We start from the raw sequence: 24135 nt of genomic DNA on the forward strand, positions 1-24135 counted from the left end.
TAGGTTTCCGGACAAGTGCTAGTTATAACTTATAAAGCCTTAAACAGCTTAGGCCTTGGGTATCTAAGAGAGTGTTTTCTTCACTGCGAGCCCCACCGCCCATTGAGGTCATCTGAGGAGGTCTGTCTCCAGTTACTGCCAACTCGTTTGGTGGCTGCACAGAGACGGGCCTTCTCGTCACTGCCCCGAGATGGTGGAATGCGTTCTCTGCTGAAATACGATCCTCCCCATCTCTGGCAATTTTCAAAAAAACACCTGAAAACCCATCTTTTCGCCCAGGCTTTCTCCGCTTCCTAAAATTTTTTAGGTTTTAATCTCTGGTTTATTTTTAAATTAAGTTGTTTTAAGTTTTTTGTATATGTTTTTAACTTGTTTTATGCTATTGTTAACTGCCCAGAGATGAAAGTTTGGGTGGTGTACATATGTGATAAATAAATAAATATTTGAAAGATGAACTTTTCTAGAGGAAGTACATTATCTTGAACCAAGTTTTATCTTGGATGTTTCTTTTTTCTAACCAGGTAATAAAACAAACCATTCACCTGCATATCAATATATTTTGAGTTGTGCTTTTTCCAATCCATTCCACATAATCACAGTTTGTTATTTAAATTATATGGAACTGATTAGAGAGAGAGAGATTAGGTTTTCTATTCATATTCCAGATTTATTTTTAATGTCGGAAAGGTTCTTCGGTGTCGTCTTTGTCTTTTACACTAATGGGCTATGTGCGCACAGAGACCTTTGTCGGAATCTAACAAGCTCAGTTTTCCTGCTTTGAGTGGGAACCCCACCCCCAGCCGCACTCTTCATTCCCTCAGTCTTTCGTCTTCCATGCTCAGTGAATATCGTGGAGTCTGCAGCTCGACAAAAAGTAGGATCTATTTGTCCCCTTGTCGTTTTCTCCCTGCTTCTTGGTTTTTTCCCCTTTAATTCTTTATTTCTTTCGCTTAGTAGCAGTTTTTTCTTGGTGTTTTGGGTTTTTTTATGGTCTTTCTCTTCTTTGGAGCTCCTAACCCGGCTGAGACTGAGTGTGGTGGCTGGCTGGCCTTCAGCATTTATGCCGGGCATGACAAACTTCAAAAAATGTGTTCATTGCGGATCTAAGATCCCTTCCCCCAATACTCATACCGAGTGTCTCCTGTGCCTGGGGTAATCCCACATAGTCGATACCTGTCTTCACTGTCAGAGGTTTACGAAGCAGGCTTGCAAAAATAGGGCTTCTTGCCTGCACGCAGCCCTGTGGGATATGGCTCTCCATTCATCAGAAGCCTTATCCTTGAAGCGATCTGTTAAAATGGATTCATCGGTGCCATCAAAGCATTCGGTGTCTGCTCCTGTGGAGGCCAAAAACTCGGATTCGATACTAGTATCGGCACTTCCTAGTGGAATTCCTTCGATGGCTTCGAGTGAGCCTGTGCACTCAGAAGATCTCCCTAAGTGTTCCATGCCCATGGTACTGAAGTCTTCCTCAATCCCCACAGCGTCCATACCGAATAGGAAGAAGAAGAAGTTGAAGTTGCTTCGTGATTTGCCGGCAGGCCAACATCTTCCTCCCATATCAAAGAAGAAAAAGTCCACATTGGTTCCTGCGTTGGAGGGCCTGTTGGCCAAGAAACCTAAAGAGGATTTGGATCATCCTACACCAAAGTCTTTGGTTTTGGTTCGGCCTAGCTCGCCTTTGGAGGATGATTTCTTGAACTGGTTCCTGCTTGGGTTCGCTTGAGTAGAGAACGCTCTGTGGCATCGGATGAGCCTGGGTACGCTTCATCGGAAAGGGAGGCCTATTCCCCTAGGCGCCATTCACCTCCTCGAAGGCACCAGGAGGGCATCCCTCTTAGGGTCCGCAGTACCCGTTGGGACTCAGAGGAGCGCTCTTCCGATTACAGACAAGATCGGACCTGGGACCATTGTGAGCCCGCATATTTGGATCGGTACCGGGTGTCAGAGCACCGTTCTCCCTTGGTTGCCGTTGAGCCTTCGTATGGTGCTTGGTGCTGGGACTTTGGTTTGTGTGGTGGATATCAAATGGACTATCAATCGGACTTTTCAGACTATGTGAGGCCTTGATATGGCCTTCGTTATACGGAAGGTCTCACGTTTGGGACGCCTGGAACTAAGCAGGACTGGCGCAAGCCCCCATCACATTTGGAAGGGAAGCCTGTTCCCGCTCACTGTAATGCTCCCCTTGGGATCGAACTCAGCGACACGAACTGCCCTCTTTGTCTCCTTCACTGCAACAGGCTGCTGTGCCTGTCCAGGTGCTGCCAGCAGAGCTTCCTGCTTTGGGACCGGATGATCCAGTTAGCAAACCTGGTTTTCCTATGGGTTTGATGCCCTTGGCTCAGGACTCTCTGACTGCTCCTGAGTCAGAATATGAGAGTGATACTAGCTCTCAGGAATCAGATGGTGTTTCTCGGGGGTCGTCCTCACTCAACATAGAATCAGATATGAAACAGTTTCCCCATTGGAGGACCTTAAACAGTACTCAGTGTATGCGGCCTGCATGGCTTCAGCCCTAGGCATCAGCCTTGGTATGCAGCAGAAAGGGGAACTGGACCCATTATTCAGGCTGATCGATTCAGCGGCCAAGGTACTGGCCGCTTTCTCCCTTAACTTGTCATTGCTGGGGGTTATGCGGGGCCATTGTAAAAAGCTGGTGACTCTTTCTGAGCCTAATAGGCACTTGGACAGTACAGTACTTTTATAATTGATAGACCAGGCATCCCCAAACTGCGGCCCTCCAGATGTTGCTGAACTACAACTCCCAGCATCCCTAGACACAATTTTTTTGTGGCTGGGTATGCTGGGAGTTGTACTTCAGCAACATCTGGAGGGCTGCAGTTTGGGGATGGCTGTGATAGACTAATTATATTTATATTGAAGAGCAGACAGAAATTGAATGAATGAAAGAAAAAGAGAGCATATCTGATTATGTTAATGTCAATTATTTTCTGACAATTGTGTACAATACTTAGAAATACTTAGCACATTGTTCTACAGCTTGGTAATGAATCAGGGGCATATTACTGAATATACGGTGCCTTGACCTGACACTGGACTAAGATGCAACACATCATCTTTTAGGCTTTTCCCTTTCTCCCCTACTTAGGCCTATAACAGTTGTTTCTCTTCTGACTCAAGACTTGCTTCTGCCTAATAAAAGATCATAATTGCAATGCATCCTGTGAATCTTTTATTATCTAGAGATACAAAAATAATAATTTTGAATCATTTTTTAAATACAGAAGTACAAAAAACAAAAAGGTGTGCCCAATTTACTCAAAGATGTAAAGATTTACCTGGCATAAAAATCATCTGGTGGAGTTATTTTGGGAAACTGGGACAAAGTGATCACAGACCAGTGAGTCCTTATAATTATATGTTTGGACTATGCCCTCAAGTTCTGCGGTCCACCGCCCATGCCCAGCATTGTGACTACTCTGTGCACTCTGGATTTGGACCAGGAGGTCGCTGCTCTTCTGTCAAAGGATGTGATCAAGAAGGTTGCCAATCCAGAGAGTCACGGTTTTTATTCCCAGTATGTTATAGTGCCGAAACCAGACAGAGGTCAGCATCCTATACTGGACCTCAGGGCCCTGAACAGGCACCTGGTGTACAAACGATTTTGGATTCTGTCAGTACTGACCATTATGACCATCCTGAAAAAAGACATGTGGATGGTCTCTCTAGACTTAAAAGGCGCATATTACCATGTCTCAATACGCCCTCAGCATTGAAGCTTCTTGTGCTTCCAGATTGGGGGGATCCTCTATCAGTTCAAAGCCTTGCCCTTCAGTCTCACAATAGCACCGAGGTTTTTTACAAAATGTCTGACCCTGGAGGTGCCTTTCCTGCAGGAGAGAGAGTTGCAGGTGCTGCCATTTTTTGATGATTGGCTCATCCTGGTGAGTACCAGACAGGAGGTCCTGAACGCCCTCAAAATGGTCATGGATATTCTGCAGGGTTTGGGTTTCCAAACCAGCTTCAAGAAATCTCAGTTGGAACCAACCTGCAGTATACAATTTATTAGGGCTGATTTTTGATACGAACTTGGAAAAGGTCTTTTTTCTGGACACCCGCATACATACTCTCAAGACACTGGCTATCGATTTCTTGGCCGGAGGCCCGCAGAGGATACATTCAGTGCAGTGCCTACTATGGCATATGGTGGCCACCACTTATGTACTGCCTCAAGCGTGCCTTCAGATGCACATTATTCAAAGGTGGTTCCCAGATGTATTCGATCCCCTTCAGGACCTGGGCCATTTGGAGTGCACACCCCCTCTCTGGGTATGGGCGACTGCGGCGTGGTGGGCCGAGTTTCATCACTTAAATGTCGGTGCCCCATTCCAGGCTTCCCGATACCGATGGGTCATTACGACTGATGTATTGGAGCTCATTTGGGAGGCACACCTTGAAGGGTTTCTTTCACCTGAGTGGACATTGGTTCCCCAGGGAGAGGTCCAGAGATATCAATTGTTTGGAGTTACTGGCCATATTCAATGCTCTCAAGGGGTTCTTACCCATGATTGGCAGTTGCCCAGTGTTAATCCAAATGGCCAATACGATGGCAAAAGCCTGTGTCAATCGATAGGGCAGCACGTCTTTGAGTAGCCTCCTGTTCCTGTCTCTGGTCCTTTGGAATTGGTGCGTGCCCCATGCAGTGTCGCCTCAGGTGGTCTATATACAAGGTTCTCTGAATGTTCAGGCAGACACCTTGAGCAGGGTGACACTGGTCTTCTACAAGTTGGCCTTGGACCGAGGTGATCTCAGGGACATATTTGTAAAATGGGGAGTCGCAACTCTGGACCTTTTTGCTTCCTGGGACAATGCTTAATGTGCCCTCTATTGTTCCAGGGGAGGGGAAGGCAAGGGCTCTCTGGGCGATGCCTTCGTCCTATCTTGGATGGGCCCTCTACTGTATGTGCTGCCCCCATTTTCCCTCATTCCGAGGGTCATGCACAAAATGATGGTAGATCAGTCCAGGGCCATCCTGATAGCTCCTTGGTGGCCCAGGAGGCCTTGGTTTCCAGCCCTGAGGTGGTTGGCGGACAGATGTCCAGTTCCTGCCCAAGGTAGTGTCTGTTTCACTGTTCGTCCTCACTCACTTTGCCTGTGTTTTCCCCAAAACCCTTCTTTGGATGCAGAGCGAAGGTTGCATTGTTTGGACGTTAGAAGGGTGTTATCTTTCTTTGTCCAGAGGTTTGCTGAATGGAGGAAAACATCTTCCTTGTTTGTCCTTTATGATGGGCCACGTAAAGGTCTCCAAGTTTCAGCCCAATCCATGTCTAGATGGATAGTTTCCACAATTGAAATTTGCTATCAATTAGCTCATAAGCAGTTGCTTGCTACCTTTAAGGTGCACTCAGTTAGGTCCATAGCAGCCTCTGTTGCCTTTTATCGTGCTGTCCCATTGGACGCTGTCTGGCAGGCAGCTACCTAGGCTTTACCCCACTCATTTATCCGGCATTATGCTATTGATGCCTGGGCACAGAATGATGCTGTATTTGTCAAGAGTGTTTAGCAGTCGCTTTTCAGTTGATGTACTTGTTTCTGAAATAAATGATTCTGGCAGATTACATATTGCCTTTGTTTCTCCCTCCTCCTTGGGTGCTAGTTTGTTATGCGCCCATTAGTGTAAAAGACAGAGACCGTGTCGAAGAACTACGTGTTACTCACCTGTAATGTTGGTTCTTCTAGTGGTCATCTGTCCTTTTACATGCTCTCCCATCCTCCCCACAGGGTTTACTGAAGCTGGACTCCATGACTGAGGGGATTAGGAGTTGTGCAGCTGCATATAGTGGCTGGAGGTGGTGTTCCAAATCAGGAACACCCAAAGCAGGAGAATTGTTAGGCTTGTTAGGTTCTGATGGAGGTCTCGGTGCAGGCGCATAGCTCATTAGTGTAAAAGGATAGATGACCACTAGAAGAACCATCATTACAGGCGAGTAAGCTGTAGATATTTACCATAGATCTGTGATCCTTGGTATCCAGGAAATTGCACTCAAGAGTTTAGAAAAAAATCTGTTCAAGAGTTCATCCACTATAATTGTTATGAACTGAACTAGCCATAGTTAACATCACTCACTAGCTTCATAATAATGCACAAGATATGGAAAAGCCAGACTGAATTTGGTATCTGCATAGTAGTCTTCAGTTGGGGCATTTCTGCCAGCCATTAAAAACAAAACAAAACCCAAAATAAATAAAAACACACCTCAAACCAGTTAACATCCTTGACTAAGTTTTAATTTCTCTGAAATCTATAAACAGAGGCAGCAAAGTGAATATGAATTTAGCTAATATTGAAATCGTTGTTGTTATTATCCTAAACCCAAATGCATGCAATTTCTTCCCAGTGTTCCATTATCAAACCAAAAATGGTTTTTTTTGTTTTTTGTGGGTGGTTTTTTTGTTTTTGTTTTTGCTATTTGAGATATTGTTGCCATTTGAGTTTTAGATCTTTTGGTAGTTTTATTCACTATCTTTGCCTGTTGTGTAATTTTCATACTACTGATATCCAGTTTTATGCTTTTGTTACTCCTGCTGTATTTTCATACATCTTGGACACTCTTTCTTCTATTTCCATATAAATTGTTGTCTGAAATGTGATATGTCTATAATGAAACCAGTTATTCCATTGAAATCTAACTTTTCTTCCCCCCCCCCTTCATTTGAATAGCACACAGAATTTATATACAATGGAGGTAGTCCTGGGATTAAACAAATGATTCTGCCACCATCATGTCTAGTTTGGCCCTCATAGTTGAAATTCTTTATCTTCCTATCTGTAGCATGGTGTTGTTGTTCGCTCTTCAGAACCTACTCTGTTTGGCTCCCGGCTCCCACAGTAGTATTTACTTCTGGCATTTACTTCTGGCTCCCACAGTAGTATTTACTTCTGGATTTATGTTTTCAACACCTGAGGTTTTTTAAAATAAAATAAAAATCTTCAGTGTTCCCATTGTTTATCCCTTCTCTCTCTCTTTTTGTTAGATTATAAACTATTGTCAAGGACTTGTTTTCCTGATTGCCAGAAGTTTTTGTGCTTAACTTGTGCAGTTCCTGATTCAGTACCCTGCTGCTGTTAATACTGTGAGCAGAAAACGTATTGGTAATGACTAAGTGCCATTGAAAGCAGGGCTGCTCAACTTGTCCCCCTCCTCTTGATGTTGGGCTACAACTCCCATAATCCCTGACTATTGGCCACTGTGAATGGGGTTTATGGAAGCTGTAGTCCAAAAGGAGCTGGAGTTGAGCAGCTATGTATTAAAGCAATGAGACAATTTACTTATGATTAATTTAAGTGCTATTAATTTCAGGTGGATTTGAATATGACTAATTTAGGCATATTTTAATAAGGGGAATGGGGAAAAAAAGATTTTAATTAGTTTTTTTTTTCTTCCTCAGGTGTTCCATGGGAAAAAGTACTACGACAGATTGGATTTGAAAGGTAGGCCCTATGTTTGGATCTCTTTGCACAGTATTGCATCATCAAATAGAGAGAGAGAGAGATAAATCCAATCCAGACATTATGCTGTACAAGTGTACAGATGTCTGTACGCAGGTACATGTTTTTGTGTGATGACTGTAACAATGATTGCAACTTTAAATATGGCTTCATAAAAGGTTTACAAAGTGGTTTACTGTGCATGTGTGCGTGTGCATGCACGCACGTGCGCGCGCACACACACACATACACACACACACTCTTGACACCAGGAACAACCATTGGAGGGATGTTATGTTGGGGTTGAACAGGGCCAATTTCTCTCCCTCTGCTAGATATAAGATAATCACCATTTTAAGAGGTTCCCCTTTTCTCAGTTTAGCATGTAATTGTGTTCATGTTAAAAGTTAACCTGGATACAAGTCCATTGAAATGCAGGATTCAGGTAGGAAGTGAACTGTTGTACCTGCGTTCAACATAACATGTGAATAACTGTACTTGCATACTATACTGTACTGTACAGAGAGAAGAGCTGGTCTTGTGGTAGCCCTGGTTGCATATGAATGGGAGACTTGATGTGTGAGCACTGTAAGACATTCCCCTCAGGGGGTGGAGCCACTTCGGGAAGAGCAGAAGGTTGCAAGTTTCCTCCCTGGCATCTCCAAGATAGGACTGAGAAAGATTCCTGCTTGCAACCTTGGAGAAGCCACTGCCCGTCTGGGTAGACAATACTGAGCTAGATGGACCTAGAGTCTGACTCAGTATATGGCAGTTTTCTGTGTTCCTATGATCTGTACTTGTGTACACCATGTACAAATTGTACAAATGTTGAACAGAACATTTGAATAGGGCTATAAGTGTTTGCTAATAATAAAAGTTGAGACTTGTAAAGGACCTTGGAGGTCTTCTAATCTAACTCCCTGCTCAATGAAAGAAACTGCTACATCTCTGACAGATGGCTATCCATCCTCTGTTTAAAGACCTTTGGCCAAGAGGCAAGGCAGACTGTTTCACTGTCAAACAGCTCTTATCATTAGGAAATTCATCCTAATATCTAGCCTAAATCTGTTTCTGTTCCTATTGTTTCTAGTCCTTCCCTCAGGAGATAAAATGCCTGATATTTATTGCTGTCCTTTGTCCAGGCATGAAACCTGTTTGATGTTGCTCCACCTACTTGGAGATCGTATTATGTCTTTAACTTTGGAAGGGCCAGATTCTTGTCCATTTTTGTTAGCAATATCATCTTGGCCTCTCCCTATTATTTAGGGAAGAGTTCCCTGTACTATACATTTATTCTATGTGTGGCACAATTTTATTCCAATAAAAAATCTAAAATTTTCTTATAACACTTAGTAGGAAACACAGGTATGAAACACCCCTTAACTACTACTTACATTGGTACCTTCCAGGGGCGTAGCTAGGGGAGAGGGGGCCCGTGTTCACCCCTCTGCCTGGCGGCCCCTCAGAGTGACAAAGATAATGAATAAAATAGGGAGGGGTGGACCTGGGGGCCCTCAGGAGCTTGGGGGCCCTGGTTCTTTGAAATCAATGCCCCTGGTACCTTCCACTGAAAATGGAGCTTCCTGGATTAATAAATCTTCAGGAAAAAATTACATTGGTATTTTTAAAGAAGAAAAGATACCACTTAGTGTGGTGGAAAATATGGTGGTTAGGTAGAAAGCGAATAATGTGGCGGCTGTTGAACACACTTCCTGCGGAGATGAAAGCTGTTCCATCCCTGATGGCTTTTAGGAAACAACAACTGAAATCTTTTCAGCCAAGCTTCTTAGCTGAAATTTTAATTGGATTTTATTTATTGTTTCAACTATTAGCTTTATATATGTTTTAAATGTGTTGATTTTTTGTTTGTTTTTTGTTCCTGTAAACTGCCTAGAGACTTTTGAAATGGGTGGCACAAAAACATATCAAATAAATAAATAAATAAATAAATAATAGGGAACCTACTTAGGGATTTGTGGGGTTGCACAGCTAACTAGTAGCAAGAGCAATAGGGCAAAGTTGATGAGTCTCTCCTTTTTATTGGGTTGGAAATCTGAAAATAGCTTGAACTTCTTATGGTACAGAGAGGCTTGTTTCTGAAATAGAATAGACATGAATGAAACAACATAGTTGGGAAGTTCTTTATACACTGTTGGGAATAAAGCCAATGAGCTGGTGTTCCTCCCATCGCCAAGGGGAAGTTGAGCCTGATTAATCAGTTGGCATCAGTTTCTAAGTCTTACTGGGAAAGTGAGTTTGGGCAAGCGATGAAGGGGAAAGGCAGCCAATAAAGGCAGTTCAAGCAGGGAATAACACCAATAATAGCTGAGAGTAGGGTTTGACACAATATGGAAATGTTTATTTATGACTTTCAGCCAAAGACCTGGCTAGGAGCCAGTAGGTACAGTGATAAAGAAGGGAGGACACAATTTAGCACTTCAGGATTCCGGCAAGGCTTCTGCATATCCAGCTCCAGAGGATGCTGGTGGTTATCCTTCATAAATCAATATCTAGAAATTTGTTTTAAATGAATTAGATATAAAAATCCATCAAAGTAAAAAAACAAAGCTGTAATGGAATTATATCAAAGAATTTTGCCTAGTATGTCCAGTTTGCAAATATAACAGTAACTGGCTGGTATCCAGACTAACCCTGTGCGGATACACGGGGATTTTCTGATGTCCCTCCCCCCGCAATTTTCAGTGATCCCCTCTTTTCTCTGATGCACCCCTCCCTCGCAATTTTCAGTGATCCCCTCTTTTCTCTGCAGCCTCATGAGCTTCCCAAAATTATGACACTGGCCCTCAGGGACATAATTTTAGGAGGCACAGATGGCTACAGAGGAAGGGGGAATTACGGAAAAATGCCTCTAATTGATGGAAAATCCCGATTTGTTGATACAGAGTTAGTCTGGACATTGGCCATTTTAATGTTTGTTTAACCAATTTTAGACTCACTTTCCATCAGGTTGTACAATGTTTGTGTTGGAGACCCAGTTCTGTTTAAATGTCATTTGACTAACTATACCTAAAAGATAAGCCAGTTGTTATCTGAGTGAGGGCACAGCTTACTCTCCTGAAGTTGATAGGAACTGCATGTTGCAAGAAAAGGAAACAGAGAAAGAACTAGATCCAGAATAGTTTGCTTTTTAAACTATAAAATGAATAGTTGTCCAAGCTAAGCTGCTCAGGTATTTAAACGGCTACATGTAATGGGGTGTGTTTTGTGATAGAAATCACATTTTGAAATAAGACTGCTACATTATAAATCTGCTTTCTGTGTGTGAACATCTTAGAATAGAACAATTTGTTACTTCTCTAAGAATAAAGTTCAAAAAGGCATGAGGTCAGCCTTCTGGAAACGATTACCAAGTGGCAAAGCAACGAATCCTCTTTTTAGCCTTTCTCAGCTGTAGTCTTTCCATTTCTTTATCAGTTCTGCACTTCAGAGACAAATCAGTGCAGCCCTTGAATTATAGTAGTTGCTATTAATCTGAATTAGACTATTTCCTTTACAAGGTGAATTCAAGACTGTGCTATTTGAATGCATTCTAAAACCTAGAAGCATCTGCTTAGAGCCCTGAGATTTCACACATTCAGTTTTTTTGTATGTATGTGAAATGGTCTTGTAAAGGTCTACAAATCTAATAAATAAAATAATATCTAACATTCTATTTAAAATATCATTGAAATTCTAATTTATTCCAGCTAGTCCTCATGTACCTAAGATTATAGTGAGAAAGAATTGTGTGTGCTTCGTGCATGCTAAACTGGTAAATTCACAGCTCACTGCCTGTGATTGTTATTTAGCAGTGAATATCTGATACACTAAGTGTAGACAACTTCTGCATACACAGAGAGAAAACAGGAGATTTTCAGTATTTCCCTCCTTTCTGCAGTTGCCTGTGCCTGATAATGATAATAATAATTAATAATAATAAAAGTAATAATAATAATATTTAATAACTTTATCTGTTAGCCTCCCCATAACAAATTGTTCTCATTCAGCTCTCAGGAACATGTTTTTGGGAGGCACAGGCAACTGCAATGGGAAGAGGGGATTGCCGAAAATTGTCCCTTTCCTCTGGGCTCACTTAGAAATCTCTTCCATGTGTAACTCTTAGTTTAGTTATAGGCCATGGTGTACACATAATAGGCTTTTGAATTACACATTATGGGTTCAAATTGGTTAAGTAGTTTTAGTGTCTTTTCCTGGAAACACAGGTGTCACAGATGTCCTTTACTGTATGTTGAAGGGAGTTGTGCTAGTTATTTGGATCTAGACCAGAGATCCTCAACGTTGGGCCCCCAGATGTTTTTGGACTTTAACTCCCATAATCCCCAGGCCCAGTGGCCTTTGGCTAGGGATTATGGGAGTTGAAGTCCAAGAACATCTGGGGGCCCAGCGTTGAGGATCCCTGATCTAGACCATGTGTCTGGTCTATGTATCATGCCAGAATTGTCTTGGCTTCTGAGTGAAGTTTACTGGTGTCCAACAGTGAACCAGCTGATAAAATGATAAATTTTGAAACTGTGTCTATTTAGAAACAAAAGGTCCATCTGGACATAATGCCAAACCAGTTAAACGTACCTCAGGTCAGCATTTCTGACTGTCTGAATGTGGGATTTTTCCCAACCACAGTTCCATTAGTGCTTTGAAAACTAAATTTGAACCTCAGTTTGAAGTTGGTTGGGTTTCTCAAACTGCAGGTCTGCTGACCCTATCATGTCATTTGAATTCAGTGCCAACCTTGGGTTGGCACTTTCTCTTAGTCAAGGCACACTCATGGAGTTAGCAAGCAGTCCATGCTGTTCTGAAAATGTCTGATCCTTCTTGAGGTTTGCCTAATATTTGGAGGATTATTTGTGTCAGCCGTATGCCTTAAAGATTTTTGTTTGTTTGTTCTTAAGCTTTTTGGATTCTCTTGTGCTTTTTAAATGTTTTCTATAGTGTTTTCTGAGTAGAAATGCATACTTACGTGCCTCATGATGCTACTTACTGAAGCATTCATGAAGCATACAATAGGTTAAGGGAATAGTGTGCCTTCAATAATAATTTATTTTATTAAATATAGAATGAATATGTGCTTTTGTCATACAGCCTCTAAGGTGGCTTACAAAATTAAAACGAGATAAAACACCATTCTCTCTTTAAAATAATTAGAAAAAGCTTTGGCACCAGCAATACAGCATTATCTACTGGAATCAATCCATAATTAGGATTCATTAAAAGCAAAAGAAAACAGTCTTCACCTGGTCATGCAGGCTCCTGGCTGTCTGTGAGCACATTCTGCAGTCAGGGTGCCACAAATAATAAGATCTTGGGCAGTATCCAGACGAAGTTAATCATGACTAAGTCCCACAGAAATCATGGCTAAGTGGTGAGCCTGCCCACTGTCTGCAGTTGCCACTCACTTCAGCTCTGAGGGTTCTGGCTCCCAGAGCACAGCGTCAGATTGCTATCTTAGTGCAGAGTTTATACAAAATAAGTTGGTCCTCCAGGTACCCTGGTCCTTGGTAATTGAGAATGTTATAGGTCAACATTACCATTTTGAATTGCACCCAGAAATGTATTGGAAGGCAGTGAAGATGGAAAGTCCAGATTAATAACATAATACACATGCCTGTGTATTATGCTCTCCATAGGCAAAGTATATTTAGTTATTTGATTGATTGATTGATTTCTATATCGCCCTTCCCAAAATGGCTCAGAGTGGTTTACACAGAGAAATAACAAATAAATAAGATGGCTCCCTGTCCCCAAGGGCTAACAGTCTAAAAAGAATCATAAGACAGACACCAGCAACAGTCACTGGAGGTACTGTGCTGGGAGTGGATAGGGCCAGTTACTCTCCCCCGCTGGTCTTGTGGTAGCAAGCATGAATTGTCCCCTTAGCTAAGCAGGGTTGGTCCTGGTTGAATATGAATGGGAGACTAGAAGTGTGAGCACTGTAAGGTATTCCCCTCAGGAGATGGAGCCGCTCTAGGAAGGGCAGAAGGTTCCAAGTTCCCTCCCTGGCTTTTCCAAGATAGGGCTGAGAGAGATTCCTGCCTGCTACCTTGGAGAAGCCGCTGCCAGTCTATGAAGACAATACTGAGCTAGATAGACCAATGGTCTGACTCAGTATATGGCAGCTTCCTATGTTCCTAAAGAAAGAGAATCATCACGTTAAAAGGTGCCTCTTTGCCAGGTTAGCAGGTGTTATGCTTACATATCATCTATGCCTAATAAATAAAATGTAAACCAATATAAAAATATTAACCAGTGACAGGGCACTGACTACACACTTGCAAAAGTGAATGGATATTGGTCACAGTTCTTGAAGTTTCTGCATTCCACAATGAAATCAAATTGTTTGGGAGATGGAGAGTAATTATTCCTGTGTCACTGGCTTAAAGCCATGGTTAAAGTTGGAGAAAATGAATTTGCAAGGAAAGAGGTGGTTCTGTATCAGAAGGTCACTCAAAGTGGCTATGTTGGCAGAAATAAATGTAAAGCCTAGAAGTTCCAATTTAGGAGGGCTCAATTCATGAAATACAATTTTGTTAATTGTGTTTTAAGACCCACAGTAGTCATTTTGTGATTAAATATTGTTAATTCTAGTTTGTTTTTATTTTGCACAATATTGTTGTAATTTCTAATCTTGGAAAACAGCAGCACCAACTGTTAAGGTGGTCTGGACTCTTTTGTAAGCACTCTTTGCAAGTCCAGCATGCTGCTTTTCCACATGAGATAAATTTTAAAAATGTTGGCGCTTGAGCAAAGCGGCTCCATATCCAGGAAATGGCTGGCGTTAAGAGCCTTTCAATTACATGGAATGTATCTGGGTTTGATAGATTTAAATGAAGCTCTTATATTTATTGATTGTTTTTTGAGACAGTATAAGTAAGATAATTGTAACACAATGTAGTAGTCATCAGTCTTATAAAAATCTCTTACATCTGCAATTTCAGGAAGTTTAGAAAATTGAGATGGAAGACTTTGTTTATATTGGCATAATCTGGAATTAGCTCTTGTTGACTTGTATTTATGCCATGAGACTTTACGGGTATTTAGTTTAGAGGTCAGGCCAGGTTGTTTCTGTCATCACCAGAATTTGGGGTGCGTACATACATAGACTTGCTAGCTTTTTAGAGGACTAGAGTATATCATTTCCCTCAGGACCTATTCCAAATGACTGAGACAGTGTAATATGTTTGTGGAGCAGCCTGCCTAAATCCTAATCCAGGATTATATCCCCACCTTTATATTTTAAAGAAAAGGTGTTTATGAACACAAGGAGAAAATCGGAAGCATAATAGATTGTGCTGGGGCCATTCATATTTTTTCTAACTTTAGCATTTCTCATTTCTTTGGATGTGAGAATATTTTTTAAAATCTCTGAGCACAGTCCAGAAGTGCAGCAATATACAGTTCAGCATAAATGTTGCTTTCCGACTAGCTTACAGTGCCCAGGTAAAATTTGTGAACATTTTCTGTTCTGTTCTTAGGTGAGAGAGGTATTTTAAGATTACAAGCCCTATGATGCAGTGTGGCCTCAAATTAAATATGCATGTGTCAGATTAAATATGTATATGTGTAAAAGCACTTTTCTGGTAGATCTCTGTTCAACCAGGGAGCTCTCTCTGAGAAATTTTGATAAATCATTATCTCTTAGCCTAACTAACCTCTGAATTAGGGAGGTGAGCCGGTCTTGCAGTAGAACCCTTTACTAAGCAGTTTTAACTCAGGTTTGCATTAGGATGGGTGATTACATGTGAGCACTGTCTGCTGTAAGACATTTCTCTTAGGGTAGATTGGTAGTAGAGCATATTCTTGCATGCAGAAGGTTCCAGGTTCAGTCCCTGGCATTTCCATGTAGAACTAGATGAGGTTCCTACCTAAAACCTTAGAGGGCTGCTGCCAGTCAGTGTAGACCATACAGAGCTAGATAGACCAATGGCCTGACTCAATATAAGGTAGTTTCCTATGTTGTAAGGATCATATGAGATTATCCAACATACACTGGCTTCAGATCCTGTGAGGAGGACAGGGCACAAATATGTAAAATATTATCTCCCAAATGCAATAGTGGTTTTTGATCCTCAGGAGGGATGTTACAGAGGCTTCACTAGCTAAGGAAAAGGCTGACCCTTAGCAGGAAGGTTGTTAAAAATACTGTAAAGTTGGACATTGTCCTTTGTCAATTTGGCTATATCACTAAAGTTTTCTTGGATGTCATTTGTTTTATTCCTTTTTAAAATCGGGGCTTTAGAAGGATAAAGCCCATGTAGAAACTAAGGAGAGAAGGCAGTGTATACTACCCATGAATTAGAAAATTTCTTCTCACTATTCATAGTGAAAAGAAACAGTAGTCAAATACTCAGTCTAATTCCTAACATTCAAATGATTTCCCCCCTAACACCAGCAGGTTTTACTGTGGGTTTTCCATGAGTAGGTATGATCGGGGCCGGGGCCAGGGCCAGCTCAGGGGTTCTAAAGTTAAAAAAATTAATTAATTAAACACCGATGGGTCCAGTGTGGCACTGGGTCAACGTAGGCCATGGCAAATGGCCAGGGTTATGATGCAGTGCAAGTTTGTTTGTTTGTTTGTTTGTTTGTTTGTTTATCAAATTTGTACACCGCCCCAAACTTTCATCTCTGAAATGAAATGGCACTGGGTTGTGACTCAGGCTATGCAAATGACCAGAGTGCATGTGCGGTGGCCTCCCAAATGGCCACTGCCACTAGAAAAAGGCCCTAAAATGGACCCAAATGGCCCTTAGAAGACTGGGGTGAAGCCAGCAGAGGGGTGGGGTGGGAAATGGCAGAGCCCCTGCATGGCCGCAAAAGAATCCCCTTTGGCTGCCGTACCCTGTGGTGAGTGTTAAATGTTTTTTTAAAAACCAAAACTTTAGAACCCCCAAACTGTTACTTGAATTCGAGCTGAGCCGGCGGGCGGGGGTGGGGGACATTTCTTAAAGGGTACAAAAGCGAACATGCATGTTTCAATTCCAGTTCGGACTCTAACCGAACTGGCAAACCGGTTTTGTGCACATGCCTAACTGCGAGTTCAGGGCATAACAGATACTTTGACACAAAAAAGCATTTTTTAACCTCGGACATAAAATAAATTAGGCTAGGTTCCAATATAGAGGGAAAGCCCTGAATTGTGTGTGAAATGTTCTCTGAAATATCACATGGACTTCAGGGTAATCAGGCCGATATGTGAACGCACACCCACCCTCCCAAATAAAGCCATGGTAAAGTCACCCTATGAAAAAGCTCCAGATAGCCTCAGAAAGAATGGGTTCAGAAAGAGGCTTCTCTAAGAAGTATGCCTTGTAGTTGCTAGTTTTGCTACATTTCCAAGAATTTACCATTCACCTGGACTGCAAGAAACAAGTGTTTTCTCTAATTAGATATCCTCCTAATATTTCATCTGGGGAAGGAGAGAGGGATATTCAGACTTATCAACTGTCTGAGACCACGAAGTCATTTTGGATCTAACGAAGAACTCTCTTCCACCCATGTGAAGACTAGAAATGCTGAACTCGTGATGAAATGATGTTGCTGATGACAGCATTGAAGATCACTGATCAGAATGTTTGGCACAAGTGTAGCTTGTGAAGTTTAGTCAACTATTAGGCATGATAGTTTCCTGACAAGGAATGATTGCATGAATTTCATAAAAGTCTGTTTCAGAGCTCTTTCCATTTTCCAGTGTGAAACAACACACAAACATACATGCTTGTATGTTTTGTATGATCACGGAGAATGTTTTGGTATTACTACACTGTTCTTTGTTTCCAGTCAGATTCAGCATAGAGATACTCCTGAGAGAGCCACAGAATATTCTCTTTGTGCTGGATATTGCATGTTTAGTTAAAGAACTTACCTTCAGGAGTGGATTCCTTAGGAAGACTGGTTTTCAAGTGTAACTATAAAAGCACCAACTAGTTTTCATAAAAGGCAACCAGGCTAGTGTTGTGGGCTTTCCAGGGTTGTATCAAACCACTAACTGTGTCATTTATTTGCTCAACATGTCTGCAAAGAGAGGCATGAGATCAGAAAGATATTAGATCTTTCATTCTTCAACAGAAAGACAGTTAATTGACAGTTTATTTATTTATCATATTTTTACACCGCCCAAAACTTATGTCTCAGTTAAGGTGAAGATGCATTTAACTACCTTTTGAAACAATCTTCACAGTAAAAATGAGATTATCTCAGCAAACTGGTTCATTGTATAAACCTCTGGCTAGTCATGAGAGTCAATTCATGAGAGGCTCACCCTCATGAATTCCAACAGATAGCATTAAGCCATGATCTACAAAGAGTGGAGAGGTGTGAAGAGTTAGGTGTGATTCCAAGAACTGAAATGGCTCAATCAATTCTGAGTCTTTTTTTAAAAAAGTGTGCATGCACACTGCTTGGTATCTTAGCACCTTGACGCTAAAGCCAAGAGGAGGTGTTATCTCATATGTAACAACTGCCCTCCACCATCATCTCTGCAAATGGGAGCTTCACTCTCTGTTGGAATCCCTTGTTGTACCTCTCTAGTGTGTGTTTTCCTATCTGCATGTTCTCTGTTGGGAGAATGTTTATTCTTGTGTTCTTGATTTTTTGGGTTTTTTTTGTCCTGATGATGATTCCATGCTGAAGCTGTCTGTATCTGAGACTGGTCGAGTGGGGGCGGGGAGGGGGCATTTCCTCTTCTCCAGGAAAGAACACACAGTTTCTCCTTTTTACCTGGTCTTGCCTTTCATGAAAAGTGAACCCTCTTTTAAGAGGAGTTAACACTTTGTTGCCTACTCGCCTACGTGCTAACCAGAAAGATACCTCATAGTAAGTCCAACTTTATGACTTTCATGTTTTCTCTAATATTCTTAATGTAAATGTAAATACTCTTTAGTTAAAATAATTACAAGGATCATTGCTCTTCCTTATAGATTCTATTAAATAGTCACAGGAAATTTTCTGCCTCTTATTATGTTGCTGAGTGTAACCTTCCTTCTGATAGGCTGCATAGGTACTCTCTCTGGAAGCTGGTGGCCACTTTCTTTGCCAGAAGCCCACAGACTATGCACTCAGTGCAGCACCTGTTGGGTCATATGGCAGCTACTACATATGTGCTGCCTCAAGCGTGTCTTCGAATGCGCATCATTCAGAGATGATTTTTAGATGTGTTTGATCCCCTTCGGGATCCGGGCCATCTAGAGCACACGCCCCCTTGATGGGTATGGGCAATGGACAGATACTTGATGGGTATGGGTAGTGGACAGAGTTGCGGCACCTGAATGTTGGTGCTCCCTTTCACGCCCCTTGATCCCATTAGGTGGTCATGACAGATGCCTTGGACCTTGGTTGGGGGGCTCACCTAGAAGGGTTTTGTCTGATTGGGCATTGGTCCCCCAAGGAAAGGACTCGACACATCAATTATTTGGAACTGTTGGCCATTTTCAATGCTCTCAAGGCCTTCCTGCCCATGATTGGGGGTCACTCAGTGACAATACAAACATACAATACAATGACAAAAGCCTACATCAATCGACAGGGTGTCACGTCCTCAAGGAGCCTTCTGTTTCTGGCTCTGGACCTATGGCATTGGTGTGTGGCACATGCGGTGTCACCTCAGGCGATTCATATACAAGGTTCCCTGAATTACCATGTGGACACTCTGAGCAGAATGACGGTGGTCTCCCATGAGTGGGAATTGCACCAGGGTGTTCTCAGGGACATATTTGCGAATTGGGGAGTCTCAACTCTGGACCTATTTGCTTCCCAGGACAATGCACAATGAACCTTCTCATGGATAAAGATGGTGGAAGAGTGCAGAAATTGAGTGATTCAGCCAATAGTCACGCTGCCTGGGTACTTCCTGGGAACTGGGCAGGATCTTTGGTTTGGCCTTGGGGCCTTCCGATGACCCTGAGCCTCCAGCTTCTCATTTAGGGTTCATTCAGGTCTGGCTCCTCATAACACTGACACTGTTGTAGGTATGATATAATGTATGATATAATGCTTTGGATGCATGTACTATGTTTTGGAAAAGAACAGCTGTTGCATCCAAAGTGCATGTGCAAAGCCACTTTCACTTTTTTTGAACTAAATGGCTTCTGAATACGTATGTTGTCCTCTTAGTCTAATGTTCTCAAATGGGGGCATTGAACATAAGCAAAAGGGGGCAAAAAATACACACATCTTATTGGCAATCAATATCTAGGAATTGGAGTAGAAAGTAGTAGCAAAATCTGACCACCCCACTGAGCATCCGAGTGATTGTTGGAGCAAAGACAAAAGCAAATAATAAAGCATGAAAATCGTACATTGCTGGCAGAATCAACCTCAAAGCCTTCCAAGGCTTCTTTGAATCCTGATGGATCCAATAGCCTTTTTGGGCATACCATCCTAATAGGTCCTTCATCTCTGTGGAGGAGGGTTTAGGCAGCGAGTCCAACTTTAACCAGGTGGCGATCCATCCATAAAAATTGGGAAATCACAGGAGTCCCTGCCCATGGAAACCATCCTGATCAGAGCAAAAACAAAAACAAAAAAACAGATCGAGTGTGATAGGCTCATAGTTGTCATGGCCACTAAGAACTTCTGAGCTGATCTTGACCAGTTGGTTCCAAAGTGAACATTAAAGTCCCCTAGAACTACCAGACTGGGAAACTCCAATGCCAACTTCTTAACTAAGTCAGTCAGCTCAGTTAGGGACTCTGTTTGGCCCTGTTTTGTTTTGTGAACAGTACATCAACAAAAGTCCCAGTCTAGTAGGTACACAATGTAGTAGTCTATTAGGTACCTACAGTCTAGGTACCTACAATGTAGGTACACACATTCAATATAGGCCAATTCCCTGACAGGAATCCTAGTATGGGATGTATTATTTGTATAGACCACAGCCACCACTCCTCCCCACCCACATCCTCTCACCTGCTCTACAACAGACTATCCTGCTGGGAGAAGCTGGGCCCAAACTGGACCACTACTCTCCCCCATCCGGGTCTCTGTAATATATACCAGGACAGCTTCATCATCCACAATAAAATCATGGATGATATCTGTTTTATTTTGAACTGATGTGGCATTACAAAGAAGCAAGGTGAAGTTCTGTGGGAGTTTGTTACTGCTCCCCAAGGTCAGCTTGCTAGCAGGGAAGCTGGAAGGAGTAATAGCTTTAGAGTTCTGATTTCCCTTCTCCTATAATAGCCTGCTACCCTGTCATCACCACATCTTCCTCTATTCCCCAGTACCACTGGCATAGCCCCAGGGACAGTGAACACCCTCCCCTCAACTCCAGATACACCAAAACTCATATCTGCATAAAACCTAGCAAATAAAGATAGAAGTTTTAAAAGCAACAGCATGGCTTGCCCCAGCCCTCTGTCCCACTCCTGAAGGCTGCCTTCAAAGGCCGGCTCCCTTTGGTGGCCACCTACAAGCAGCTCACCCAGTGGTCCATTTTCGATTGCACCAATGGCTGCACCCTTGGCACAGCCCTCGCCTTTTTAGCTGCAATGGATGCCAGCCCCATCTCCTAGCAGCAGACCCAAGTGCAGATTTGTTACAATTAGCCAGAAGCTCGGCTGGTGGCCACATGGGGACAGGCCTTCTCGGTTGCTGCCCAGAGACTGTGGAATGCGCCCCCAACTGAAATATGATCCACCCAATCTCTGACAATTTTTAAAAAACACTTGAAAACCTACCTCTTCACCCCAGCTTGTTCAGCTTTGTAAATTTTTAAGTTTTCATCTGTGTTTGATTTTTAGATTACCTAAACTGTTTAAAGATTTTTGTGTATGTTTTAACTTGTTTTATGTTGTTGTTAACCACCCAGAGATGAAAGTTTTGGGTGGTGTACAAATTTGACTGAAGGAAGGAAGGAAGGAAGGAAGGAAGGAAGGAAGGAAGATGGCAGTCCACACAGTAACGGCAAAAAAGCCCAGCAGAGTCGCTCTGCTGGCAGATCTTACAATTGTCCTTGGCTGTCCACAGATGAGAAACCAACATTATAAGATGGTGGCGGTGGGGGCGGGCAGGGGGAGAGTGGCTCTCAACAGTGCTGCTTGTTGCTAGTTTCTGTTGTTTAAGTTACTAATCACTAAGAGGATACATCCTCTTATTCAGGAAATGTTGGCTCTGTTCACCAGCTAGACAAAAAAAATTACTCATCGAGCTATGTTGGTACATTACTCGTAAGGATTTGTTTTACTCATCAGGCATCATTTTTCACTTGTCACAGACAAGTAGACTAGTGGATTTCCTGAGCCCTGCTCTTATTCCATAACTGCAAAGTTTTACTCAGGAGATTTTGAGTTAGGCACTTTGTCCAAGTATGTTTATCAACATTAGTTTCTGAAGAACTATTTGTCAAAATGCAAGTTAAATCTACCTTTCTATCTGCTCACCCAACTTCTTATGGTTTGTATCAGATACTTCAGGAAGCTTATAGCATAAAACAATTCTAAAATAAAATAAAGCCAATAAAAACAGCAGTAAAACAGATACATAATAACATCATAAAATACTGTAAATCCTGGTGCAGATTGTTCAATTTAAAATTGACTCTTTGAAATAAAAAGGTCTTCAGTCATTACTAAAATTGTAAATGGGCTTGTTGTCACTACCTAATTGTGAAGGGGGTTCACTACCAAAAAAATAACTGCTCCTTGTTGCTATAAAACCTACTCTCTGAAGATCAAGGCATTCAGGGCAGGGTCTCATAAACAGATTTAAACTCATGAGAAGGCTCTTACTGGAATCACTCGCTTCCTGATGTATCATTCAAGACTGTTTAGGCCTTTAATAATAACTTACATTTTGAATTGCTCTTGTGAGGCAATCAGTGGAACTCCATGAATGCAACAGTTATAACCAGAAAGGAACATCAGGGATATATAAATGAGCTGCCCACACAGAACACATTGCAATATTCCAAACATGACACTGACAGCATGTGAATGTGTGCTTGTTTTTCTGTGTGTCTGTACTTGAGAATCAGCTGTTTGGAGTTGGGTGCTTCATCAAGCTGTAATGAATCTTTCTCTTCTGCAAAACAGTTTATTATCTACTTGGAAGCACATGCTTTAGCAATTGGCTCCCCCCGCCCCAGTAGCATATGCTGCTACAGCTGCATTCTTCTGTCACCATTCAGCTGATCGTCAAGGTAGATATAGGACCAACACCCACTTTGACGCTCAAGTGTTTGGCGCAGTAGACAACATAACAGTGCATCTCACCCCCACTGAACAGGTCTTTGCTAGCATAAACATAAGCTTTCTTGGCCTTACAAGAAAGGGTTACAGTATAGGAAAGGGACAGCTGAATTGTCAGGACTAGTTTAGGGCAGGGGTGTGCATGAAAAATGTGTGCAACATCCCATCAGAACAACCAAGTAAGCCAGTTGTTCTGACAGAACGACCCTGGTCTGTTGGAATGGCCTGACACCATTTTGAGTTCCATTTTGAACCCCAAAATGGCACTTGGAACAGGTTGCTCTATTCCAAGCTCAGAACAGGCCCCTCTTTTTAGGGGTGTTCTGTTCCGAACTCAGAACTCTAGAAAATGCCCGTTCCAAGGTGGAATGTCCCAACTTCGGAGTTCTGTGCTTGCAACATTCTGCACATCCCTAGTTTAGGGCTAGACGGGGCTTAGTATAGGAACTTTAAAATAAACAAAGATGTACATTTATATTTGTACAATAAGTATAATTCAAGGAATTTTCTGTGATTTTACTAAAGTCAGTTAATATTTTGTCATTAGCAGTTTAAACACAGCCAGTGTTGCCAAGTGAAACAGAAATCTTAGCTATTGAAAAACTCTAGCTTAACAGCCCAAATTCATGATGCATCATTTAGATGACATAAAGAAATGTTTTTGCCAAGAGAGCTACAGTATGTCTAAGGACAAAAATCTTGGCATACAATACGTGCCACTTACGTTGTGCATGTCACTATACTTGTAGATGTTGCAAAACAGCCCATAATTTCTTTCTCTGACAGCCAGACTTTCATTACAATATCCTTACTTGTAGGAGCAGGCCTTCGAAGGCAATTTTTTACCCACTGGGGAAGAAAAAACAGCTCTTCATTAGTGCAAGCATTCGATTTCTTGCCATTCAGCAGTGTCTGTTTATGCTGGGTTTTATATTGCTTGTGTGTGAAACTTGCATCTATTGAAGATGCAGGAATGGAGTGAATGTTACACAGTCAGTGTTATGTAGAAAATATAGGTACAGGCACATCTTATGCAAGGGATGTAGAGCAAGTACATCATAATAGGCTGTGTGTCAATGGCAACCATTTAAGTAACTCTGCAGATAGATATATGGCACCTGAAAACCCATGGTCAGGAGTCATTCAAAAATCTGCCCATATCTAGCCCCCTGCTACACTGCTTATAATAAGGATTACTTCTCAGTATATCAGATCCAACCAATGTAGCTACACCAGTGTGACTGACTAAAACAGCAAAACTAGCACATGGCCACTGCTCATGAAATGACAGTGGATCAATAGTCAATAAACACTTATTTGGTGCATTAACCCATAAGACATACTGTAGATACCAGGTTTAAGTAATAGATTGTAGACTGGCTAATAGAACTAACTAATTCAGTGAAAAATTGTTCAAGGATCACAGGAATGATTTCCTTGCCTCATAAGGAAGGTGCTCTGGGCCCCTGATCACCTTGGTTG

At 42.0% G+C, this 24135-nt stretch overlaps 1 protein-coding gene across 14 annotated transcripts in view; it reads left to right on the plus strand.

Moving 5' to 3' along the window:
- The window catches only part of PIEZO2 (piezo type mechanosensitive ion channel component 2), a 469614-nt gene that overhangs the window by 172657 nt on the left and 272822 nt on the right, over positions 1-24135 (plus strand). For all 14 annotated transcript variants that reach the window (XM_053247271.1, XM_053247279.1, XM_053247278.1 and 11 more), the window contains one exon: positions 7414-7456. In XM_053247271.1, coding sequence (XP_053103246.1) covers positions 7414-7456 — 43 coding nt within the window. The remainder of the gene's footprint in view (positions 1-7413; positions 7457-24135) is intronic.

This window comes from Hemicordylus capensis, chromosome 4 (genome assembly GCF_027244095.1).
Source record: "Hemicordylus capensis ecotype Gifberg chromosome 4, rHemCap1.1.pri, whole genome shotgun sequence".
Lineage (NCBI taxonomy): Eukaryota > Metazoa > Chordata > Lepidosauria > Squamata > Cordylidae > Hemicordylus > Hemicordylus capensis.